Source organism: Amphiura filiformis, chromosome 2 (assembly GCF_039555335.1).
Source record: "Amphiura filiformis chromosome 2, Afil_fr2py, whole genome shotgun sequence".
NCBI classification, from domain to species: Eukaryota; Metazoa; Echinodermata; class Ophiuroidea; order Amphilepidida; family Amphiuridae; genus Amphiura; species Amphiura filiformis.
The window spans coordinates 81910677-81934755 of NC_092629.1; the positions used below are offsets into that span (position 1 = coordinate 81910677).

Consider the following 24079-nt stretch of genomic DNA (forward strand, 5'->3'; position numbering starts at 1 on the left):
AGTGCAATTAACCATAATGCTGATATTACAATGATTGAAAAAGAAGTAGAAAAAAAGCGCTCAGTCAACATATTTGAATTATGATTTTTGTTAATCATATTATATGTTTTTTTATTACTTTGTAAATTATGAAAGCATCCATCTATTGCTGATTGCACACTCTACTAACTCCTGCTTTCAAAGGTTCATCTACTGTTAATCTAGCATTCTTTGTTTCTCTTGTTCAGATCATTCTGTGATATCTACGGCAGATGACAACCTTTGCCATCTACTGCTGAGAGCACAACTTGTTATCAGCAGTTGAAGGCACATTTGTACTATCTATTGCTGATAGCACTACTTGCTTTCTACTGCTGATAGCACATTTTGCTATCTACTGCTGATAGCGTATTTTGCTATCTACTACTGAAGCGCTACTTGCTTTTTACTACTGATAGCACATTTTTGCTATCTACTGCTGATAGCACATTTTGGCTATCTTTTGCTGATAGTACATTTTGCTATCTACTGCTGATAGCACATTTTGCTATCTACTGCTGATAGCACATTTTGTTATCTACTGCTGATAGAACATTTTGCTATCTACTGCTGATAGTACTACTTGCTTTCTACTGCTAATAGCACATTTTGCTATCTACTGCTGATAGCAGATTTTGCTATATACTGCTGATAGTACATTTTGCTATCTACTGCTGATAGCACATTTTGCTATCTACTGCTGAAAGCACTGCTTGCTTTCTACTGCTGACAACACATTTTTGCTATCTACTGCTGATAGCACAATTTTGCTATCTACTGCTGATAGCATATTTTGTTATCTACTGCTGATAGCATATTTTGCTATCTACTGCAGCTGATAGCACTATTTGCTTTCTACTGCTGATAGCACATTTTTTATCTACTGCTGATAGCACATTTTGCAATCTACTGCTGATATATGAGTGAATGTTCTTAGTCATCCAGTAGTTTCAAACAGAGTTTTGGAATTAAATCTAATACTGGAACATACTTTTGGCAACTATTGCGACGTTGCGTCTGGAACCACCAGACTTCATCAGGCAACTGACCCGTTGGACTGGTCACGTGATAGACGGCTAGGTATCCCGTTTCACCAATAGTGGTGAATTTGTGTATGGAAAGCTTGAACAACAGGCCTTGAAGTCGTACCGGGTACAAAACCGAGGGTTTATGCGTTTTGTCGATTTACACTTTCGTTATACTCAACCGTAGCGAGCTCAACGGGTTCTTCTAACACATCATTACCCATAGACACGAGAAATGAATATGAGACGCACCACTTAATTTGCCACACATATCAGCATCAAACCGAATCAAGAATTTATTTTCGCTTAATATTTCTACATAAACAAACAACGATAAGCATTATCAATTGCATAAGTATATAAAGGTTCCAGCAAGCCACATACATGTAAACAAACATTAAGGCAAACATAATTCTTTTGGATGAGGTATCTAAAAGTAATAATTATGCGCTATTATGCGTTAATAGCTTCATACAAAAACAAAGCAAATAAAGTTGCAAGAGCAAAAGCTAGGGTGTGAATTACTCTAAAATTTTGTAAGAGAATAGCTTCCTACAAAAACAAAGCAAATAAAGTTGCAAGAGCAAAAGCTAGGGTGTGAATTACTCTAAAAATTTGTAAGAGAATAGCTTCATACAAAAACAAAGCAAATAAAGTTGCAAGAGCAAAAGCTAGGGTGTGAATTACTCTAAAATTTTGTAAGAGAATAGCTTCCTACAAAAACAAAGCAAATAAAGTTGCAAGAGCAAAAGCTAGGGTGAATTACTCTAAAAATTTGTAAGGGAGCAGCTGCTTACAAATAACATCAAAAGCTAGGGTGCATTAAATATAAGTTTAGCAAAAGCTGACAAATATGAAACAATGGCTGCCGAACCTTCAGAAATACATCAAATTAAGAAAATATGCAGAAAAAGCAGAGGGAATTACTCCCATTCACTATCATTGACGCTATATATATAGGCTAAAATACCCACCTACTCATAAACCATGCCATATTTAGCACTAACGCTAATGCTTTTGAAACACATTGTAATTAGGCAAATTGTAACATGCAATGACTGGATCTCAAAAGAGATTCCTGGCCATCTTTGAATTAATGGCAACAAAATCGCAATTGTGGCTGCTCAACCACTGACTTTAAAGATTTGTGGCGACTGAACAACAAACATACTGCTTATGTTAAAATGCACAGAGGGGAACCAGCAGAACGGTTGGTCCTCTTTTGAAACACTAAACTCAATTTAAGACATGATGTGCCAATCAACTTTTCTTTTTCTAGCACATAAAATCATTACATGTACTACTCATAGAAGTACATGTAACTAATCAAAGAACAGTTGCTGATTATTTTTAAAACCAATTATTACGGTAACCAATATTATCAACCCATTTCGATAATGAAATAAATATTTCAGCTTAACAATATGTGTACTAAAAATATACTGTACTGTTTACCAAGTCTCACAGACATTAACATGTACATGTACATCATTCCCAATTTAAAACACATACAAAATCCAATATGCACAAATAAAATAATACATGTACTTCTCATGGGAGAAGCACATGTATACAGTCTACATGTATGAAAGGTTGTAGACTAATATTATATCAGAATTTCAAAATCTTTAAATGATTTTCAGCTTAATTATACCATATGTACACGATTTGTAGTTGTACTAAAAACTCAATCACTTACATGATCCCCCCACACCCATTGATCCACTTTCCTCATGGCAGATTGATGATTAACTTAGTGGAATAAAAGTATCGCTTTTAATTGTACATTTTTCGCTTAATATTCTAAGCTGTCTATATTACATGCATGAACAGTACCAACAAGTTTGATTTTTTAGCTTGGATTTATACCTTTACAAATGTATTTCAAATTACCTTCCCCCAGAGCAATAGTTCACCACTTCAAAGCTTTCCTCAACCTTACTTTCCTATTTAGGGAGTGGTGGGTGGGAAAATAAATTTCTCGATCCGAATTTGATGAAAGCTGAATGTGATATGAACCAAAAGCAAACCCGCATCAACATTAGGTCTACTCCCATTGGTTCATGGCTAGGCCATAACGGGCCTTACGATTGGACGTGGTATGATGCACTCGTAAACCATAACAACAATAACCTCACGGTTCAAAACACAATGACCTTACATCAACAGTCATGACGGAAGCAACCATTTCTCTGCATGGGTAAACTGGTTTCTTACAGACAAGCTTTCAGAAACGTTATTACCCATAGACACGAGAAATGAATATGAGACGCACCACTTAATTTGCCACACATATCAGCATCAAACCGAATCAAGAATTTATTTTCGCTTAATATTTCTACATAAACAAACAACGATAAGCATTATCAATTGCATAAGTATATAAAGGTTCCAGCAAGCCACATACATGTAAACAAACATTAAGGCAAACATAATTCTTTTTGGGATGAGGTATCTAAAAGTAATAATTATGCGCTATTATGCGTTAATAGCTTCATACAAAAACAAAGCAAATAAAGTTGCAAGAGCAAAAGCTAGGGTGTGAATTACTCTAAAATTTTGTAAGAGAATAGCTTCCTACAAAAACAAAGCAAATAAAGTTGCAAGAGCAAAAGCTAGGGTGTGAATTACTCTAAAAATTTGTAAGAGAATAGCTTCATACAAAAACAAAGCAAATAAAGTTGCAAGAGCAAAAGCTAGGGTGTGAATTACTCTAAAATTTTGTAAGAGAATAGCTTCCTACAAAAACAAAGCAAATAAAGTTGCAAGAGCAAAAGCTAGGGTGAATTACTCTAAAATTTGTAAGGAGCAGCTGCTTACAAATAACATCAAAAGCTAGGGTGCATTAAATATAAGTTTAGCAAAAGCTGACAAATATGAAACAATGGCTGCGAACCTTCAGAAATACATCAAATTAAGAAAATATGCAGAAAAAGCAGAGGAATTACTCCCAACGAGTTACTAGTCATGACATGCTAGGAACTCGCCCAACCCCCCGTTTGTGTTTGTTAAATTTTCCTGTAACTAATGCAATTTATGACTCTGGAACTCATTTGCTAGCCCTGATCAATGGATTACGACTTAATTACAATTCTATATTATTACACCTTTCCCTTTAACCGATATTGTAATCCTTCTTCATAATGAAACACAACTTTCACGAAAAATTCATGACTGGATAGTACATGTATTAACTATTTTGATTTGTGAAATCTTTATCATGTTCATTGAGGACTTTACACAACTTTCACGAAAATTCATGACTGGATAGTACATGTATTAACTATTTTGATTTGTGAAATCTTTATCATGTTCATTGAGGACTTGTTACTTCAATGGCTAGCACTCATAAAGTGACATTTTTATCACCTGCTTTAATACAGAAAATTGACAAATAATGTGATATTTACAAATTTATATAAACTCATCAAATAATAAATGGGAAAGAAAATAACTATATTTCAAGTACCGTATATAATTGATATAAATCTTCATGTATATAATTACATGCAAACATGATCCTAAGAATGATTACAATTCCACAGTACAAGTAATGATGCTTGTTTTGAATTGAATCAAATGGTGGTAACTATTTTAACTACCATACCCGATCATTCCACATTCTGAGGAAACAAATAATTTAAGATGAATGGTCCTAACCTGGACCCTGCCGAATCTTTATTGATGAATTAGATGGCTAATACTGCTTTCCAAGCAGGCCCTCGTGCATAACATGAGGTAATTTTTTCCAAGATTTATCCAGAAAATTTACAAAATAACCTGATACATTGTATTTATATAAAATCATATTAATAACTGGCCAAGAAAAGAAGAAAATAACTCTATTTCAAGTAAATCTATAAATAAATGTATACCAGCATAAGTACATTATGTATATAGTGATGCTTGTCTAATGTCTTGTTTACACAATTCTTGAGCCTGACCACTTCTATGATAATAGTATAATATTTTCATCTGCTTCTCCTTGTTCAGTTCGGCAATCAGCAATTCTGCAAATCAGCGGCATCGGGTATTTTGCGCAGTAGAAAATCAATTTTAGCAGTTCAATCGTTAACCGTAATGATTATTTATTATAACGTACATTCCATAAACAAACCGCTGTAAGAAACGTTGGTGTTTGTAGATAGACTACGACTTCATCCCAAATTGATAGTACTGGTAGATGACGGATGATGGAACCAATTGTTGTAAGTTTGACACAAGCTCTCTTTTGACTAGGAGAGCAAGAACGACAGTGTGTCCTGCTTCATCGCTTTAATAATAATAATATCGATAGTAAGTATTTGGTAATGTTAACATTGGTCTTTTATTCCTGCACACCTACTCATTCTGCCTTTTCTTCTTCCACTGCTGCTGCATTAATGCCCATTCAGAAAATATCAATTTTTAATTGTCTTCCAATATCATATAATATTCTGAATATGTGCGTATTTGAGCTAATTCCGAATGCATGCATTTTATGGCTGCATCTTTCCAGTCCTGGACATCCAATTATGATTCAAGTTCCAGCGTTTCTCGTTCCCCATCCTTTAGCATCTCAGCCCAATCTGCAATTCAAAAATACAAAGAAGAGAACTAATTGTGCCAATAAAACCCTTACTGTACGAATGAGCAAACAGTATGGCCCTATTCTTTTTTACTGCATGATTGTGCCTTGCAATTGGAATAGGACTTAGTCATTATATTTGTCCTTTGACCCCAATACTCCATCGAAATTGAGATTTTTGTATCCACTGAAACTTTAACGCCCGAGATATAAAAAAGAAATTGATACTGAAACGTAATCCGATGTGTAATACGGTATACCCAAAGTGTATCCATTAATACTCTCACTATGGGCCGCCTATATCTAGGCCCCTAATTTTTATTTGCTTCTCATAATTGTCCAACTGCACCTGGGCAAAACGTCTCAATTTGCATGTGTATTCTGTAATAGCCTTAATTTATCATAATGTAAAAAACGGATCCTGTAAAAACAACACAAATAATATATCCAAATGACAATATTATGAATAATTCACAATGTTATGACTACTGATCAACCAACACCTAACCAGAAGAGCACCTTTGGCTTGACTGATAGCCATACCTCACCCGACAGGTAGACTCTGCTTGCTAATTAAAGACTCGTTTGAAATAAAATTAAAGATCTAAAGCATTTAGTTTTATACTGAAATGAATAACATTGAATAGCCACTGTTGTACTCACTGGCCCGTGGGAGGAAAGTACATGCATCAATGATCAACAACTACCAATCTTTATTTATTCCCTGCAACTACGATGACTCGAAATTAATTTCAATGAGATCTAATCAAATATCAATATTCCTGACCCGATAATACTCGTCATTAATTTTAAATTCAGTATAATTATGACAAAGCGCCACAAAAACAAGATGTTTTAGCTTGTTGATCATCAAAAGACCAATCCACCGTATATAAAATGCATGCAAATTGAATAATTGCTGATACTTAAATTATAAAGCAATGAAATTCTATTCTAACTTTTATTTTATTAACTAATTTATTTATTTATTTAACCCAATCCTCCCTACATTATGCTAGGTGAATTTAAATTTGCCATCAACTGCATCATTTTATATATCAAATTAATGCCCAAGAGTAAACAAAGCCAAAACTGAAAACCATTTTTTCATAGCACTTTCCGTAGCAAAGTTACATCTTGTCAAAGATTGACTTTCATCAAAAAGTTTCAGCTAGCAAAATTCCCCAAAACGGCATTTTCGGGTTGTTTCTAGATCTTAGTCTCATTATGATATCCAAATCCTCTAAAATTCCATGTGCGGGTGACTTATCACCATAAAAAATCATATATTTGGGTCAAGTGAAGTATAGAAAACATATTTATGTAGGTTTCTTTCTTCGGGCACTTGTTTTAAATTTCTATGTAAAAATGCATTGACATTGTCGGCTGAATTTGACTGACTAGCAAATGTGTTAACTAAGGTTTGCCTATTTTAAATATAGTAATTAAATTAAAACTTCTCACCGAATGACTCGTCAATTCTGAAGTTGTACAATGTATTTGCATCGCAAACTGCGACCCGCCTGGGCCCCACCATGTACCATAGCCGTCGTTGCGATGCCACGCCCACTTTATGAATTGAATACATTGTCCCTGTACTGGTGCCGCTGTTACCATGGTTTCAAAGTCATACATCTTCAACCTCCGTGCGCTGATGATTTGTTTTGACTGCATTGCACAGATTAGATTGTTTACCTCGCCTCAATCACAATCGGCGATGATCCATTGTATATCAACAAGTTCACAACAGCACGAAATATCATTCGTTGTACCCTTAGTCCCCTTTTGGCGTCAAGATTCTTTATCAGCCGATTTTTTAATAATTACTAGTCCATATCTTCCAAAAGTACATGCATTTTGGTAGATTTCCTGCACTTCTGTGTGAAGTTCGAGAAATGCTTTTTCCCGGACTTTCTTAACTCCAATTTCACTGCGCATGTCCAATGACATTAATGATGCCATTTCATTCATAAAATTTATTAGTTCCCGCACCACGTTGCTATTGCCTTTCTCATCTGATTGCCAGAGTTCAAGCATATAAATCGCCGTCTTCGCAGCCTCGAAAGTATTTCATAAGCCGATTTTTGAATTATTACTGGTCCATATCCTCCAAAAGTATGTGCATTTTTCGTAGATTTTTTGCACATGAATTTCAAGATATTATTTTTCTTCCTCAAATTTTCATTATGCATGTCCGCATGTCCAATGACCTTGACGATGCCATTTCATTCATAAAATTGTTGCGTGAAAATCAAAACCTCGATTGCAATTTGTGTTTATGCAGAATCAGATTTTTGATAAATGTTTTGTTTCCCGCCCATGTAGCTATTACCTGTGTCATCTGATTTCCATAGTCCCGGCATATAAATTTCCGTCTTCACCGAGGAATGTCCCCGAAGATACAGATAAAATAATCCATGATTTGTTTATAGTTATACATGATTAAATTACGCCGCAAATCTGGTATCTTCGTAACTTGCTCTGTTAATTTTTTCTACTTCCTCTTGCGGCCTTCTCCATCACGAACGATGCATGATGAAAAATTACCCCAATCTCCGGCAATATTTAGAAGGATAAACCTGTCATAATTATTTGTCCCGGTTATTGTAGAAGATATCGCCATACGCAATGAATGCCAATGATACGATGCACCAAAGTTAATTGACAATTGGCCCATGAATAATTTAGTAAGCTTAAGTAGAAATATCGGAAAATAAATTTCTCGATCCGAATTTGATGAAAGCTGAATGTGATATGAACCAAAAGCAAACCCGCATCAACATTAGGTCTACTCCCATTGGTTCATGGCTAGGCCATAACGGGCCTTACGATTGGGCGTGGTATGATGCACTCGTAAACCATAACAACAATAACCTCACGGTTCAAAACACAATGACCTTACATCAACAGTCATTACGGAAGCAACCATTTCTCTGCATGGGTAAACTGGTTTCTTACAGACAAGCTTTCAGAAACGTTAATAGCGTCGATGACAACATAAAATTCACCCAAGAACTGTGCAAAGACAATACCCTTGCATTTCTCGACTGCTTGATATCTGTTCAAAGCGATGGTACCCTGACATCTAAGGTGTATAGGAAACCCACACATACTGACCATTATCTTCAGTTTGGTTCCCACCATCCACTCGTACACAAGTTAGGAGTAATTCGAACTCTCCAATATAGAGCTGATACCATCATAAGTGAGTCTGAACAAGTTCCCGAGCAAAAGGACCACATCAAAACAGCCCTTAATAACTGTGGTTATCCGGACTGGGCCTTTCTCAAAGCCACCAAGAGTAAAGAGCCAAAGACCGGAGGCGCGAGTGGTCAAACCAACAGAGCTCGCGCAACGATACCATATATTTCGGGAATCTCGGAACGCGTGAAGAACCACTTCAAATCCTTTGGAATCTCAACATCCTTCAAACCAGTTAACATGCTTCGCGGGAAACTTGTGAATGTGAAGGACAAGCAACCGAAGGACAAACGCTCAAACTTAGTGTACGGGGTTGTGTGTGGTGATACCGATTGCTCTGCGGCTTATGTTGGAGAAACCAAACAGGCGTTAAAAACCCGCATTGGTCAACATAGGAGACCAAGTACCAACGAAGCCCAAAACTCTGCTGTTTACCTCCATTTAAAGGACACTGGACACTCAATTAAGAACGAGGAAGTCGTTATTCTTGATAAGGAGGAACAATGGCATAGGAGAGGCATAAAAGAAGCCATTTGGGAACGCATTGAGCAACCGTCACTGAACAAGAAAGGGGTAACTCCGCTTCAATTTATCTCATGCATGGGACCGGGCCATCGGGTCGATACCTAGCCGTCTATCACGTGACCAGTCCAACGGGTCAGTTGCCTGATGAAGTCTGGTGGTTCCAGACGCAACGTCGCAATAGTTGCAAAAAGTAAGTTCCAGTATTAGATTTAATTCCAAAACTCTACTGCTGATATCACTACTTGATTTCTATTGCTGATAGTACACTTTGCTATCAGCTGTTGAAAGCACATTTAAACCTACATGCAGAGCATTTTGCTCTTTACTACTGACAGCACCTTTCATTATCTACTGCTGATAGCACTACTTGCTTTCTACTACTGATAGCACATTTTGCCATTAGCTGTTAAAAGCATATTTTGCTATCTACCACTGATAGCACACTTTGCTTTCTACTACTGTTAGCACACTGCTATCGCTGGCTGATAGCACCTTTGCTACCTATTGCTAATAGCACACATTGATATCTACTGATAATACACATTGCTATCAACCCACGAAAGCAAAATGTGCTACATATTGCTGATAGCACTATGCTACAGATTTCTTTCCATTGTTTAATGATAATCTTGGAATTCATCGAAAGTATGTGTACTATAAGAAACAAAATATGTTATTGTTTGAGAACATCACTAATATACAGTACAAGTCAAGTCAAGTCAAGTCAAGTTAAACTTTATTAATCCATTTCTGGAAATAACATGCACATGAGATCAGTACAGTGCATGAACGGATATAGTACAAACTACTAATACTCCAAAATGTCAAAAAGTCCCTCACTATTATCTCTAGTACATGTAAATCTCCTAAGGCTGTCCTCTTATGACCCTATACAGAGAGATAAAGCCATTATGAATAACAGAACAGGTCTTACACCTGACACTGGTTAAACAGTGCAATAATACCTGTATGACTATGATGACTTGACTCATGTCTGCATGTTAGCGATTTCGTTAACCTTAAGATTAAAGAGTGTATGTGCTTTTAGAAATGGTTGCTCTGTGTAGAGACATGCTTGGGTCCTGATGGGAACAGGCTCAAAACAAAATGGGCTATTCCAGTTGAAATCCACACTACCCCTGTGGAAGATTTTGGAAATATCTTCCAAAGAGGGAGTATATTATTTATAATTTTCTTGTGTTTGATGATACCATTATACTTATTTGTAATACTAGTATATTATGTATGCTATTTTGGTAAATATTGTGTATCGTAATATATTTTGTTGCTATAACATGTATACAATGAGGGCCTGCTTGAAAAGCAGTGCTTGTCACTGAAGCAGTATTACCCTCAATAAAGAAAGAATAAATAAATAAATAAATATGTTTTTCAAATGTTGATATCCGTACTCCACCTGTATTATAGCTTTACCTATCATCTACAACTGCAGTGAGTATTTCAAATGGAAGTTTAACCCCACTGTCTATTCTACTTGAAACTCATACTCCCTCTGTGGAAGACTTTAGCTAAATCTTCCACAGGGGTAGTGTGGATTTTAAATGGAATAGCCCATTGCTCAAGTGGTCAAGCCTGCCAGGATTTCAAAACACCTGTGACTATGCCAAAATTAGGCAACATTAACGAGGAACACCTGTTAGATGAAAGTTAAGCAAAGAAGATATCTTCCCACAATGCATTTCTTCCATTTCAATTTTCTGTACTGATTTGCTGTCTAGTGCAACATGGGTCGATAGTGAGGAAAAGTGCTTCAATGAACAGAGCATACAGATCTTGTAAAATGTGTTTATTTCTTGACCATCAATAAACACCCAATCCAAACTTGGTTTCACCTCGGGTTTGGTGGTGACAAGTAGGTGCATATATTTCAAAGGTAGCAGTATCAAAATCTTAAGATATTGTGCATACGTGTGAACATCCATCCACCTTTTCCCCATCACTGTCATTGCACCTGAGTGCAACATAACCTAATCCAAACACATTATCAGAAACTGTCAACATTACCAGTATCACCCAATGAAATCCAAGAAAGAATTGCATCGTTCTAGTCAAATCTTAAGATATTGTGCATACGTGTGAACATCTATCGTAACCTTTTCCCCATCACTGTCATTGCACCTGAGTGCAACATAACCCAATCCAAACACATTATCAGAAACTGTCAACATTACCAGTATCACCCAATGAAATCCAAGAAAGAATTGCATCGTTCTAGTCAAATCTTAAGATATTGTGCATACATGTGAACATCCACCTTTTCCCCATCACTGTCAATGCACCTCGTGGAACATAACCTAATCCAAACACATTATCAGAAATTGTCAACATTACCAGTATCATCCGATGAAATCCAAGAAACTCGCCTCTCTAAAATGCTTTATACAGTGTTATGAATATTTTCTATAGGCAATGCAGAGATTCTCAACTGTACCAGACACTTTTGTTCAAATTCCTTTCGCATTCCAACACCCCCGAATATGTCAGTATATTGATTTTTATTGAAACAGGCCGCTTCACCTCGTGTACGGTTAACAACATATATATAGGACGTTTAAATAGCTCAGATTCGTCTCCTGAATTCCAAATTGAACTGGTTGAATAGTGAGCACAAAATATTTGACCCAAATTTTCAGTATAACTTTCCACATACAAATTGGAACCAATATTTTGTTCAATTTTAGCAATCAAGTAATGTTTTGTGGACATTCAATACATATCAGCATATGTGAAATATTTTTGTGTAATTTTGTGTCTGATTTTAGATGTTCACTTTCCTTTCTTCCATCCTTCTTTCCTTTGGAAAAACTGTGGCATGATCGACGGGAATTATAATAAACATAATTTTTTCACCATGTTCGCCGTCACAAATAATAAAGGAGACAAGCAGAAAAAGTGATCCCGCCTGAGAATCGAACCCAGGACCTTAGGTTTACAAGACCTGTGCCTTAACCACTTGACCACAGGAGCTAAGTGATTAAGCTGGTTGCAATTTGAAACTATAAGCGGTCACTTCTTTCCTTTCTTGTTCCTTTTTTGTTTGCTCTTTCTTTTTCTATTGTTCTTTATTTCATACATTCACACCCATCATTTGTTTCTTTCATCTTTTATAACTTCCTTCCTTTCTCTTTCTTGTCTCCTTTCTTCCTTCCTGTCAGTTAACACTTTCTTCCTTTCTCCATCCCCTTTCTTCCTTCCTGCCAGTTAACAGAAGACATATTTGGACAAGTTTTTACCGATTTCAAATTACCAAAGCATGGCAGTGTGCCTTTTATCAACTCATAACTTGTAAAAGGAAAACCATAACAGCATTTTGGAAAACTGTGCCAATTATTTGCAAATCTAACCCTACGATCAATGTACATATCTTTACTACACATTTCAATGTCCGCAGTAAAGAGGTGCGTAATGATATTACGTCATCACAGGTACATTCGCAAAAGGATCTCTGGATTTTCCGAAATCAACTGTAACTGGCCTTTGGTTTTGATATCAAAATTACTTTTGCTTTATTTATGGAAAATGCTACCAATCTTCTCTTATCCCATTAAGAGCCTCATTAAATTCCCCTGTCACCTATTGCTAGATCGTATCTCTTCTATGTCTCCTTGATGGTGATTGAGGCACCACATAATGCAAATCAAACAATGACCATGGTTGTCATGATTTTTTACACCAAAAGTGCGGCAATCACCAGGCAAAGGAGGCATACAAACAGCTAAACATATCCCATAAAGGGACAAAAACACCCAAAATGCTAATATTTGGACTCTTTTACTGAAACTAATGGGTGAATTATTCTTGGCCTGCCAAAAATTGCTCCCTTCCTGACTGTGGCAAAAAATCTTAACCCCCCTAATTTCGATGTGGCAAAAAATCTTTGTCCCCCTCTTTACACATGCCATATTTTGGAAAACCCCAAATTAATACCTTAAATTGTCTTATATCATGTGAATCGAGTGCATCAAGTAGATTTGCATATTTAAACATTTTCCTAACATGTTTCTACACCTTTTTAAGGAATAATATTGAAACAGTGCCCAAACTATGCCAAATAATGCTTTCCCTTTTTTGGCCATGGCAAAAAATCTTTACCCCCTCCCGATAATTCACCATCCCCGACACACATAATTATTGCGCCAACCCTTACAAAGGCACTCAAAATTCAACGGAATGCAGAAAATGTAGGCAACTTGCCAATAACGCATCAACCCTAGGCAAAAGAAGCTCAATGTAATTGTGTGAGCTTTTGTGACAGCCGTGTTAACGTTAATGCAAAGTAGCAGGATTTTGAAAGTAGCCCAATTGGGCCCCATACGGTGTTTTGTAGCAACCCTAACACTGACCAGTAACATCATCTTGCTGACCTATTGTCAAGCATGCAATCTGATCAGCGTGTTCATGTCGTTAGGATTTACAATAACATCTTGTATAAACCTACTATGAATTGCGCTATTCCCGTTGAAATCCACACCTCCTATGGAAGACATGACCTTAATCTCCCACACGGGGAGTGTGACTTGCAAATGGGATTACCTGAATGGGTGACTCCATTTGAAATCTACTCCCCCCTGTGTGGGGGATTAAGGTCATAGGGTGTGTGTAGATTTCAACTAGAATAGCCCATTAGGTAAGATAATAATACAGGTTTCAAGTGGTTGTGTTGGAAGTCGTGTCTCAAATATTTTGTTAATAAGCATTTTGTCTGATGTTTGTTCTTTACTTCACCATAGGGTTAAGGAAACAAAGGTGTTCAGGTGATAATGTCTATCACTGCATGACTTTTCCCCTTGTTTCTTCATCGTATATATTGTCATTCATTACTACCCTCATCAGCAACATCACCACAATCATAATATTATCACCGTTTATTGTCGTCATAATTATATCATCACCATCATCATTATCATCTTCATCATTATTGCACCATTCTCCTCATCTGCCTCCTCCACCTCATTGTCATTGTCATAGGCGACGGTAGCGAGGGGACACATCATCTCAAAATTTTTCAAGGGGGGATGTCTCCCCTAAAAATCATAACAGAAGAAAAAATAAAGCAATAATAGCCCTGTACATTAGCCTTTTTAGTACGAAACACTGTGCTTTGGCTCGAATAAGGTAAACTTGCTTAATAACTTTTGTGCACTTCACTCGCACTGGCCCACAAAATGGCAAAACACACCGCATTTGGGCTAAAAATGTCTGAAATTGACATGTTTGTGTGCTTCGTCTGTCCACAAAAGTCCCAGTAAAACCGGAACAAAATTGCTAGTTCCTTCCTAAATTTTAATGCTTCTGCCACCACTGGCATCGTCAATAATCATGATTATGATCATGTTACAAAACTTTTGAAATCACTTTGAACATTCAAGAAACAGCAAGTGTGATATGTGGGAAGATGTTTCAACAGAGACACATCCTCTATGTCCCTTTCAAATTAGATGGATAATTCATGCCTATTAATTTGAATTTCAAATCAAATCGTGTTTTTAAGTCACTAGCCCTTTGCAATCTCTTGAGCTGTTTTCCTGGTTCAAACTCCTGGTGACTAAGTTTAAAAGCAGGCCCTATTTGCTTACGCAAATCAAGTTCATAACACTTATCACATACATATTCCATTTTCATGTCAACATCATTTATGCAAATAAAATACTCAAGAGTAGTGCCAAAATCAACAGACATTGGTGCCTTCAGCTCTTGAAAACAAACAATACTGGATAACGCTTCTTATATTACTTGATCGTCAGTGAAATTGTTCAATCAAAATATTACATTATTTTTTGACGTGCATTTATACATCGATAGCGATTGCAATGAGAGGAACAATTTGAGATATACTACAACATGATAGAACAAATTTTACATTTTTGCATTTTTTTACATTATTTTTACATTATGACCTTCAACCACTTGTGTGTGAAGCATAGGGAACAAAATGGAACTAATTCTAGTTTTATCATTTGAGGTGTAAGGGTGCCAAAAAGCATTCATAACCTCATTAATAAACGCGATGAGTGCGGTCCAATTACATTTAGTTATTTGTGAAAACGCGAACGCAAATCGAGGTCATTAATATCTCACAATTGACCGCAAAATGCGTAATTGTTCCAATGGCGCACACAATTGACTGGCGTTTGCGTGTTGTTGTCGTCGAACAAACTGCGTCTTGGCGCTGGCTGCCGATTTGGATTATGCGCTACCATATTTGCACAGATTGTGATACGCACTTTTGTTATTGGTCGTTCTGTTTTAGTCTGATCGATTTTTGGAAAGGGAAGATGTAAAAATCATCTATTAATATAAATTTTTCAGCAAAAGTTTGTGTTATTTTGTAAGGTGAAGAGATTAAAGTGGCGGTTATGAATGAGGTTAATAACTTTGCATCGGTAATATGTCGGTCATTGTGAAAAATCTAAACAATTTGCTTTGGACCTCGGAATTCCTCGGTTCCAAAGGCAAAATGTTTAGATTTTTCACAATGCCCTCCAAATAACTGATGCGCAGTTATTAACCTCTAATTGGTACCACTCAAGTAGCAAGACAAAATGCTAACTCAAATATCTCCCCATAGCGCCCTGTACTATGATGTCAAACTATCAATTCATGTCAAATTCGCCAAACTGTATGTATTATAGTTGTAAACATGGCATCCTTCCACTAATTTCCTTCCCAATATTTTGCATATTAGGCCATGTTTACTCACTCACAATCCATCTGATATTCTCCCTAAGGCAAGATATCAACATCAGATAAAGTTTATATTTTGGTTATACGGTCGTGTGTCTTGAGCTCGCCACCAAAAAAAGGTGGCGACGTTACATTTTGCCAAAGTCGACTCAAAACAAATGATGATATCTCTGTCAAGCAAGAAGGTATTGTCATGCTTGTGGTCTCATTTTATTGCTAAATAAAATGCACTTTCAACCCTGTAAAAAGAAATACTTGAAGTTTTTTAATACTGACACTGTTGCTCATAGAATTCAGAATGGGCAGGGTGGCGGTGGTGGGGGATGTGGTACACACAAACTCTATGGAATTGGTATTTTTAGTGCGTAATCTGCTTCTGTAAAGGCTGTAAATTGGATTTGGGCTCTATTTAGCATCTAAAACACTCATGGCCTTACAGCTAAACAATTCTACTAATTGTTTTTAATAATTTATAATTGATTTAGTCTAGAAAATACAAACTTTTCCATACAAAACTACCCGTTGTCATATTAAACACTGTAGTAAGTAATGCAGATGTCTTCAAAATCTAAAAGTTACTGTAAAATTTTAATTACTTATCCTCCATCATAGTCAAAGTATAGATTTTCTGAAGGGAAATTTGACGAGGAATCTAAATATGGACATATTTTTTTCTGTATGGGTTAGGGGGAAAATGTTTAGGTTCAAAATATGTTGAATTGTAAAAAAATCTAACATACTTTGGGACACCCTATATTCCTAGATTACCAAACTGCTGTGATTTTGGTTTCTTCCAAAGTCAGTTGGCTCTCCATATCCTCTAACCAAATGAATGTTGTTTACTTCCAGTTTATTACTGTAAGTTGGTAATAAGCAATGCATTGAGTGACCCATTTTTTATCAAAATCTTTTTTATTCCACTCTATATAACTTGCAGGCCACCCTGTATAATGAGTTGAAATGTATATTTGAATTGCTTATGCTGTCAGCTTTCCAAAAATGTATACTTTTGCTAGTTTAGGGTTGATGATTGTCGAGATAATCTAATTAGAAACCCGGTTGGTGTAAAAATTCATAATATTTGTCATGTAACGCTAAGGGTGGCGAGTTCAGGACACACGGCCATACACATCAGCTCTCTTATATTTCAATGAAACATATACATACTGGATATATTTAAGGTGGTACTACACCCCTTGATAAATATGTGACTATTTTTGCATTTTTCTCAAAAAATAATAACACACTAGTAACAAAAGTTATGTATATTGTAGGAGCATTCAATGGAATTTCAGTGACTTAAGACAAGCGGTATGTTATTTATGATAAGAAAAGAGGTACCGCTAGAATGTACCTCATTTCTTAACATTATGATGAACCACTTGTCTTGAATCACTGAAATTTCAGTAAAGTAATTGGATTCCTTGCCCCTATAATATACATAACTTTTGTTACCAGTGTGTAGTATTTTTTTGAGAAAACTGCAAAATTAGTCACAAAATTTATCAGGGGATGTAGTGCCACCTTAAGCTAGATTGTGATCGAAATAAGCCACATTCACACCAGTTACACAAGTTTAAGAATTCTTTCCCACTGCCTTCCAGGCAAAACATTGTTCAGTGTATGTGCAGCTGTCACTCTGAACCCTCTGATACTCTCTGTCAGACAGGCCAGTGTGCAGGGGGTGTGGCTGCCAGTACGCAGGGGGTGTGGCTGCAAATAGAGGATGAGGCTGCAAATTAGTGGGTGCTCTCAAGATATCAACTACTCTTGAGATATTGCCTATGTGACATCAACACAACTGTAATTATATTAATACACTAGGAAGATTACTTTGATCACATTACAAGATAAGACTTTACACTTCTTAAATTCTCAAGATATCACCTACTCTTGAGATGTTATCCACTATCTGAAGTAACACAACTATATAATTTTATATCTTATAAGGAAGATTACTTTGATCCCATTACAAGATAAGACTTTACACTTCTTAAATTCTCAAGATATCACCTACTCTTGAGATATTATCCACTGTCTGAAGTAACACAACTATATAATTTTCTACTGTGATAATTTTCATATCTTATAAGGAAGATTACTTTGATCACATTACAGGATGAGACTTTACACTTCTTAAATTCTCAAGATATCACCTACTCTTGAGATGTTATCCACTATCTGAAGTAACACAACTATATAATTTTCTACTGTGATAATTTTCATATCTTATAAGGAAGATTACTTTGATCACATTACAAGATAAGACTTTACACTTCTTAAATTCTCAAGATATCACCTACTCTTGAGATGTTATCCACTATCTGAAGTAACACAACTATATAATTTTTATATCTTTATATAAGGAAGATTACTTTGATCACATTACAAGATAAGACTTCACACTTCTTAAATTCTCAAGATATCACCTACTCTTGAGATATTATCCACGATCTGAAGTAACACAACTATTTATTTTTTTATATCTTATAAGGAAGATTACTTTGATCACTTCTCAAATTCTCAAGATATCACCTACTCTTGAGATATTATCCACTGTCTGAAGTAACAAAACTATATTTTTTTTTATATCTTATAAGGAAAAGTACTTTGATCACATTACAAGATCATTCTCAAGATATCACCTACTCTTGAGGTATTATCCACTATCTGAAGTAACACAACTATATATTTTTATCACATTACAAGGAAGAGTACTTTGATCACATTATAAGATAAGACCATACAACCTGATATGATCAAGAGCTGAGGATCTGTTGTCAAATAATATTGACCTATGGACGTCAAAATTTATCAAGATTTCAACTCGCACATCTAACTTGTTTGATGTATCCTGTCAGTGTGGATATAGTAAAATATAACAAAGTAAAATAGAGGTAGAACATACTGGAAAGGGTTTTTCTGTATATGTGGAGCACAATTTACACTGGGGGAAGAGAACTGATATGTAAAAGTGGTACGCAGTATGTGTGGCGTTGAAGGGTAGGGTCCCCCTTTTTAGGCCCACCTGCAGTTCCGAAGACCCCAGTTGGGGATAATATGTTCTAGTTCAATATACAGGGATGTAAGTAGGACTGAAGAAAAAATCCTACAAATCCTGAAAAAGCACATGAATTTGGGCTAAAAAGCCCCAAAATGGGCTGATAATAAATAAAAGTGCGGAAATTTGGACACAAAAAATCCTACATTCAGGATTAATCCTACAAACTTACATCCCTGATTATATATTGTAGCTCCATTTGAGTAAAACTCCAAAATTGTATTTTTTTAGCCGAAATTGGGGGAAATTTGCATTTTCTTACCTCTACAACCTACAATTTGTCCCAATTTCAGTTCACTATTTAGATCCAAAAACAATGAAATTTCAGTTCAAAAGTTCCCAATTTTGCTGAGAAATCACTTCTCCGTTCCACACCAGCCGCACTCCTGTACCAAAATGACAGTTGAGTTCACCCCCACCTACCCTAAAATGTACAGGGCTTTTGCAAAGCAAAATATTACTAAGGCAATAGAAACAAATTAGTTTGATCTTCAAACTATCGATTCTTAGTTGATCTTTATTATTTATGAAATCAATTAATTAACTATTGTTAATTGTGATAACATTTTGAATCTTTGCCTGTATTGATATTGACCAATACAAATTTAGCATTAGGCCTAATTCTGATTAATTAGTTGTTAGTTCATTGTAGCATTGAAGCAGCATCGACGGTCGATCCAAAGATCGAACAAATTTGTTTCTGGTGCCTAAAGTTCCATATTTGACAGAAGCAAAATAAGCTTAACCCCATGACAACTACCTGCCGATTGGCCAAAAAGAAGTTTTCATTATCAATTGGCCCAATCAGCAACATTGTTCGAATAAAATCACAACACAAAAAAATTGGGGGTGAATTATTTGCAAAGCTCCATTCTGATTGGTGATTAAAATGAAGATATCATATTATTGACCAATCAGAGGCAATGTTAGATCGGCAGGTAAGTGCTCAGAGGGTTAATTGTGATAAAGCACAGTAAGTAGAATTTTGATTTTGCAAGGAAGGAAATGCTAAATCTGTCGTAATAATATCCTGATTTCCTGCGTGCAAACATTTGATCGGTCCCTACAGGGAGTCGGCTTATAATACAAATATTGACAGGATGATGAGGCACAATGGTGCAAAATATTTCCCTGAAGTGCACGGGAGACTGTAGGCTTACTATTTTGAACCATTTCCAGAATAATATAAAGAGCAGTCAATACTGGTTTTATGCTATATATGAAAATATTCAAACTGTCACAGTCTCAAAAAGTTACTAAACAACGAGCCGACAATCAGTGTCAGATTGATCTATTGAGACAAAAAGTTTCATAGTAAGTATGACAATGGTATTAGAAAATTTGAAAAAGGCCTTACAAATGGCAAGGAAATTTTCAAAAACTTTTCATGATGAAATGTAAGGAGTAAGTCATTTGGCTAATTTAAATTTAACATAAATAATAAGTAAAGTAAGTGCCCTGCACACAAATGTACAGTTTATAGAATAAAAATTACCACAAAAAATGTACAAAAAATTGAATAATTTGATTTAGAAATGAAAATCTATGTTAAAAATAGCTAAAAAATATACGTATATATTAGTGTGATAGCTGTTGGTAATTGTCCTGGACTAGAATTGAACAATGTTTTGTTAGAAATATTAATAAATGATAACATCAAATAACCATATATGTGATGCGATCAAGCAAAATCAGTCGGAACTCGGAAATGTTGATTTCGAGATATAGCGAAACAAAGGAAACATTTCCTTTTTGTTTCCTGTTGTTTTGGAAACTCTTTAATTGCTCATTTCTTTGGAACTGGTTGTTCAATTTCAATGGAGTTTTCTGCAAAATCCAGTAAATGCTTTTTACTATCCTATAAGAAACTGAAAATTTAATATTTCCGAGTTCCGACTGTTTTTGCTTGATCGCATCACATATTACCTCAATACTTCCATTGTGCAGATTATTATTGTAACTGTATTATTCTCTTCCTTGTACCAATGTGTGTTGGGATGAAAATAAAACTGATCTGAATTGAAAAACTTTCACATAATTTACCACCATAATTCACTTTCAAATTTGCTTTGCTATGTAATTTAATGATTTTTTTCCCTATGTAATTCTGCAAATCTACATTTCATACCCGACATTAATGGACCCTGGGATGAGAAGCCAGTATTAGCCATGTTCAGATGGTTATAGATTCCTTGAGAATCAGGTATACTTGAAATTGTGATTACTAAGTTTATTCCCGACTGCAGGTCCACATACTAGTAAATCCATTGAAGCTGTATCACTTTGTACGGGTGTTTTCATATCAAGAATAGATTGGCTAAACATCAGTCGATAATCAACAAATAAACATATTGCAAGATCTGGATGTGCTCTACTTTTTCTCATTTCGACCCATATTGCACTAGATAGCAACAGAAAATTGATATGGAAATGCATTGAGGGAAGTGGATTTTCCTTCACTTGAAGATCATTTGGGATTCACTTGGGGATATCGTAAGAATATCCCTAGATTTCTTTGGGATACATTTTGAGGTCAATTTGGGGACCATTGGTATCCACAACACAGTAGTTTTTCCTTCACTTGTAGATCATTCGCGATTCACTCTGGCCCGGGATTGGAACATGCTTCCAAATGATATCAAAAACATCCCCAATCTCAATCAATTCAAGGGTGCAATAAGAAAACATCTCAGTAACGGCTAATTTCCAGTGGGGTCTGTTGTCCATTGTGTGCTTTCTTTCTTCTTTTGTTGTTCATACTCTGCCTTTTTTGCCAAAATCTTTCTTTCAAGGACCCCATTGGAAATAAGCCTGAAACCACATTTATATGTGACGTGTCATGTCAAAAGGAGACACTTTTGGGCAGGTAATCAATTTTGAGATTTTTACATATCTTAAATATAGATATTTTGCTCCACAACGCCGGTTTCCCCAATGAAATCGGACATTCCTAAGCGAAGATATTGAGTTCGTAAGTTATGGTATTATAAAATTGGAAATTGAGATATCGGCCTTTAAAAATATTATTGACAATGTTGACAGTAGGAATTACCTTGAAAAATGTTTCAAAAAATACAAGATGCCAGTTATATTCCGGTCTGAAACTATCAGACAATATTTTTAACATTAATAACATCACAAATTCGCAACAAACCCAAATTGTGACAAAATTACCACTGGGTAGATTTTTGGCTATTTCTCCATTTACGATCCTGCCCAAAAGTGTCTCCTTTTGACATGACACGTCACATATATCTTTGTATTTCTTATTTTGTCAAATGTCATATGTAATGTATTTTAAACTTGTAATCTTAATACTAATAACGGCGTGTCCGTCCGCGCGCTATCACATACAAGTCCGCACGGTTAGCGATCACGCGGTGCACTATCGCTATCGCGTGCTCGCAGTGCGCTATCGCGGAGTATCAATGGGAGTGTGCGCGGAGTACAGTGCGCGCATCGGAAAAGCATTACAGTGTGACTAACAGGTGCATCTCATCGGACCAATAATTATAGGCCTTATTTTCAACACATATTTCAATACCGAACACGCACACACACCAAACACGCATGTAGGCCTATTTCAGCAGAACATGACTATTTCCGGAATCCTCCAGAATGGTTAACATAAAAATAAAGGCCTATAACCGTTTTTTCGTTCATGTTTCTCGCGATTGATTTCATTACTTTAGTAATGGCCTATATCCACGTCCAGATACTAATTTCGGTTTCTCTAAATGTGGTAACAGGGCAGGGCTTGGAAGAGGCGAATGATGGGTTTCCAGATTATGGGTAGGCCTACCGAACTACCAAAGTAAGCATCACACTTATAAAACAGAGTTGATTAAGTTGTGTCAAGATGGGTCTTGATCATTGAGAGACGCATTTCATAGTAGTTTAAAAAGTCAGGGCGGGTATATGGGTAACGGGTTTGGGTAATTAGAAATAGGCCTATCACGAGAAGCGCCCGACCCGAGAACCGCGAAATCTAGTATTATATATTTATGTACTTTGTATTTTTATAATGCTGTTTTATATGGAACCAAATAAAATCAATCAATCAATTATCGTACGAATATCCCTAAATTTCTTGGGGATACATTTTGAGGATCAATTTGGGAACATCAGTATCCATAAGACACAAAGCAGTTTCCCCAAAAGTTTTTGCTTGAGAGCTGCATTGCTTAAGCAAAAATCCATGTGTGTGGCTACTGCTATATGTGTTATCATACAGCAGGGTTAATATCATGTTTCATCCTCATCATGTAATCCAATAATATAGAACCAACTGACTTGAGTGATTGGTAAACCGCACTCATTGCTGAATTAAATGTCATATTTAAACAAGTAAATATTTGATTCACTTTAAGTTATTTTAGATGAGACTTTTTGATTGACTCTCTGTCGCAAATTGTTTTAAGAAAGATTTATGTTCAAGGAAATTGACAATTCGTCGGCTTCATTCCAAAGTAGCGTTAAGGTGATTTTTAGTCAACTTTTTGAAAAGTATCAAATATGTTTTTAATGATGTTCTCTTTCATTTTGCTAAGTCTCAGCAGCCGAAATTAGCTAATAATTCAACTTGTTGTATGTTTACAAAGTAAAATTTTGTGGCAGCGTGTCCTTTTCTGCCAACCCAACTCATCAGGCCCTCTATGCCGGTTCCTGTTGCTGATAAAAGGAAACAGTCAGATGTGATGAGTTAACACCCAGTCTGATGAAGCCACTTGAAACGCCATTAAAATGTGAGTAAAGCACCTTCATTTTGAGTTGGAATTGTTCAAAATGAACAAATGAGTAAATTGTTGAAATGTGCTGGTACCATATGGGGAAGTGCATATTAAATCACCAACATTTCCTGTCAAGGACTAACATTTTCTCACATAGTATAAAATGAAAATATTAAAATTTTATGTTTTTAAAAAAGCCTTTAGCTTACAGTTGAACCATCCTCTTTGAATGGTCTCTTCCAGTATA

The 24079-nt window shown here is 35.9% G+C and overlaps 2 protein-coding genes across 3 annotated transcripts in view; one reads left to right on the plus strand and one right to left on the minus strand.

The window, feature by feature from the left end:
- LOC140146699 (protein-tyrosine sulfotransferase 1-like) overlaps positions 1-24079 on the minus strand; it is a 200790-nt gene that overhangs the window by 18337 nt on the left and 158374 nt on the right. The gene's annotated exons all lie outside the window — the stretch shown is intronic.
- Positions 8503-24079, plus strand: part of LOC140143944 (uncharacterized) — a 98172-nt gene continuing 82595 nt past the window's right edge. Inside the window, exon 1 of the mRNA XM_072165783.1 lies at positions 8503-9328. Within this exon, the coding sequence (XP_072021884.1) occupies positions 8503-9328 (826 nt within the window). The remainder of the gene's footprint in view (positions 9329-24079) is intronic.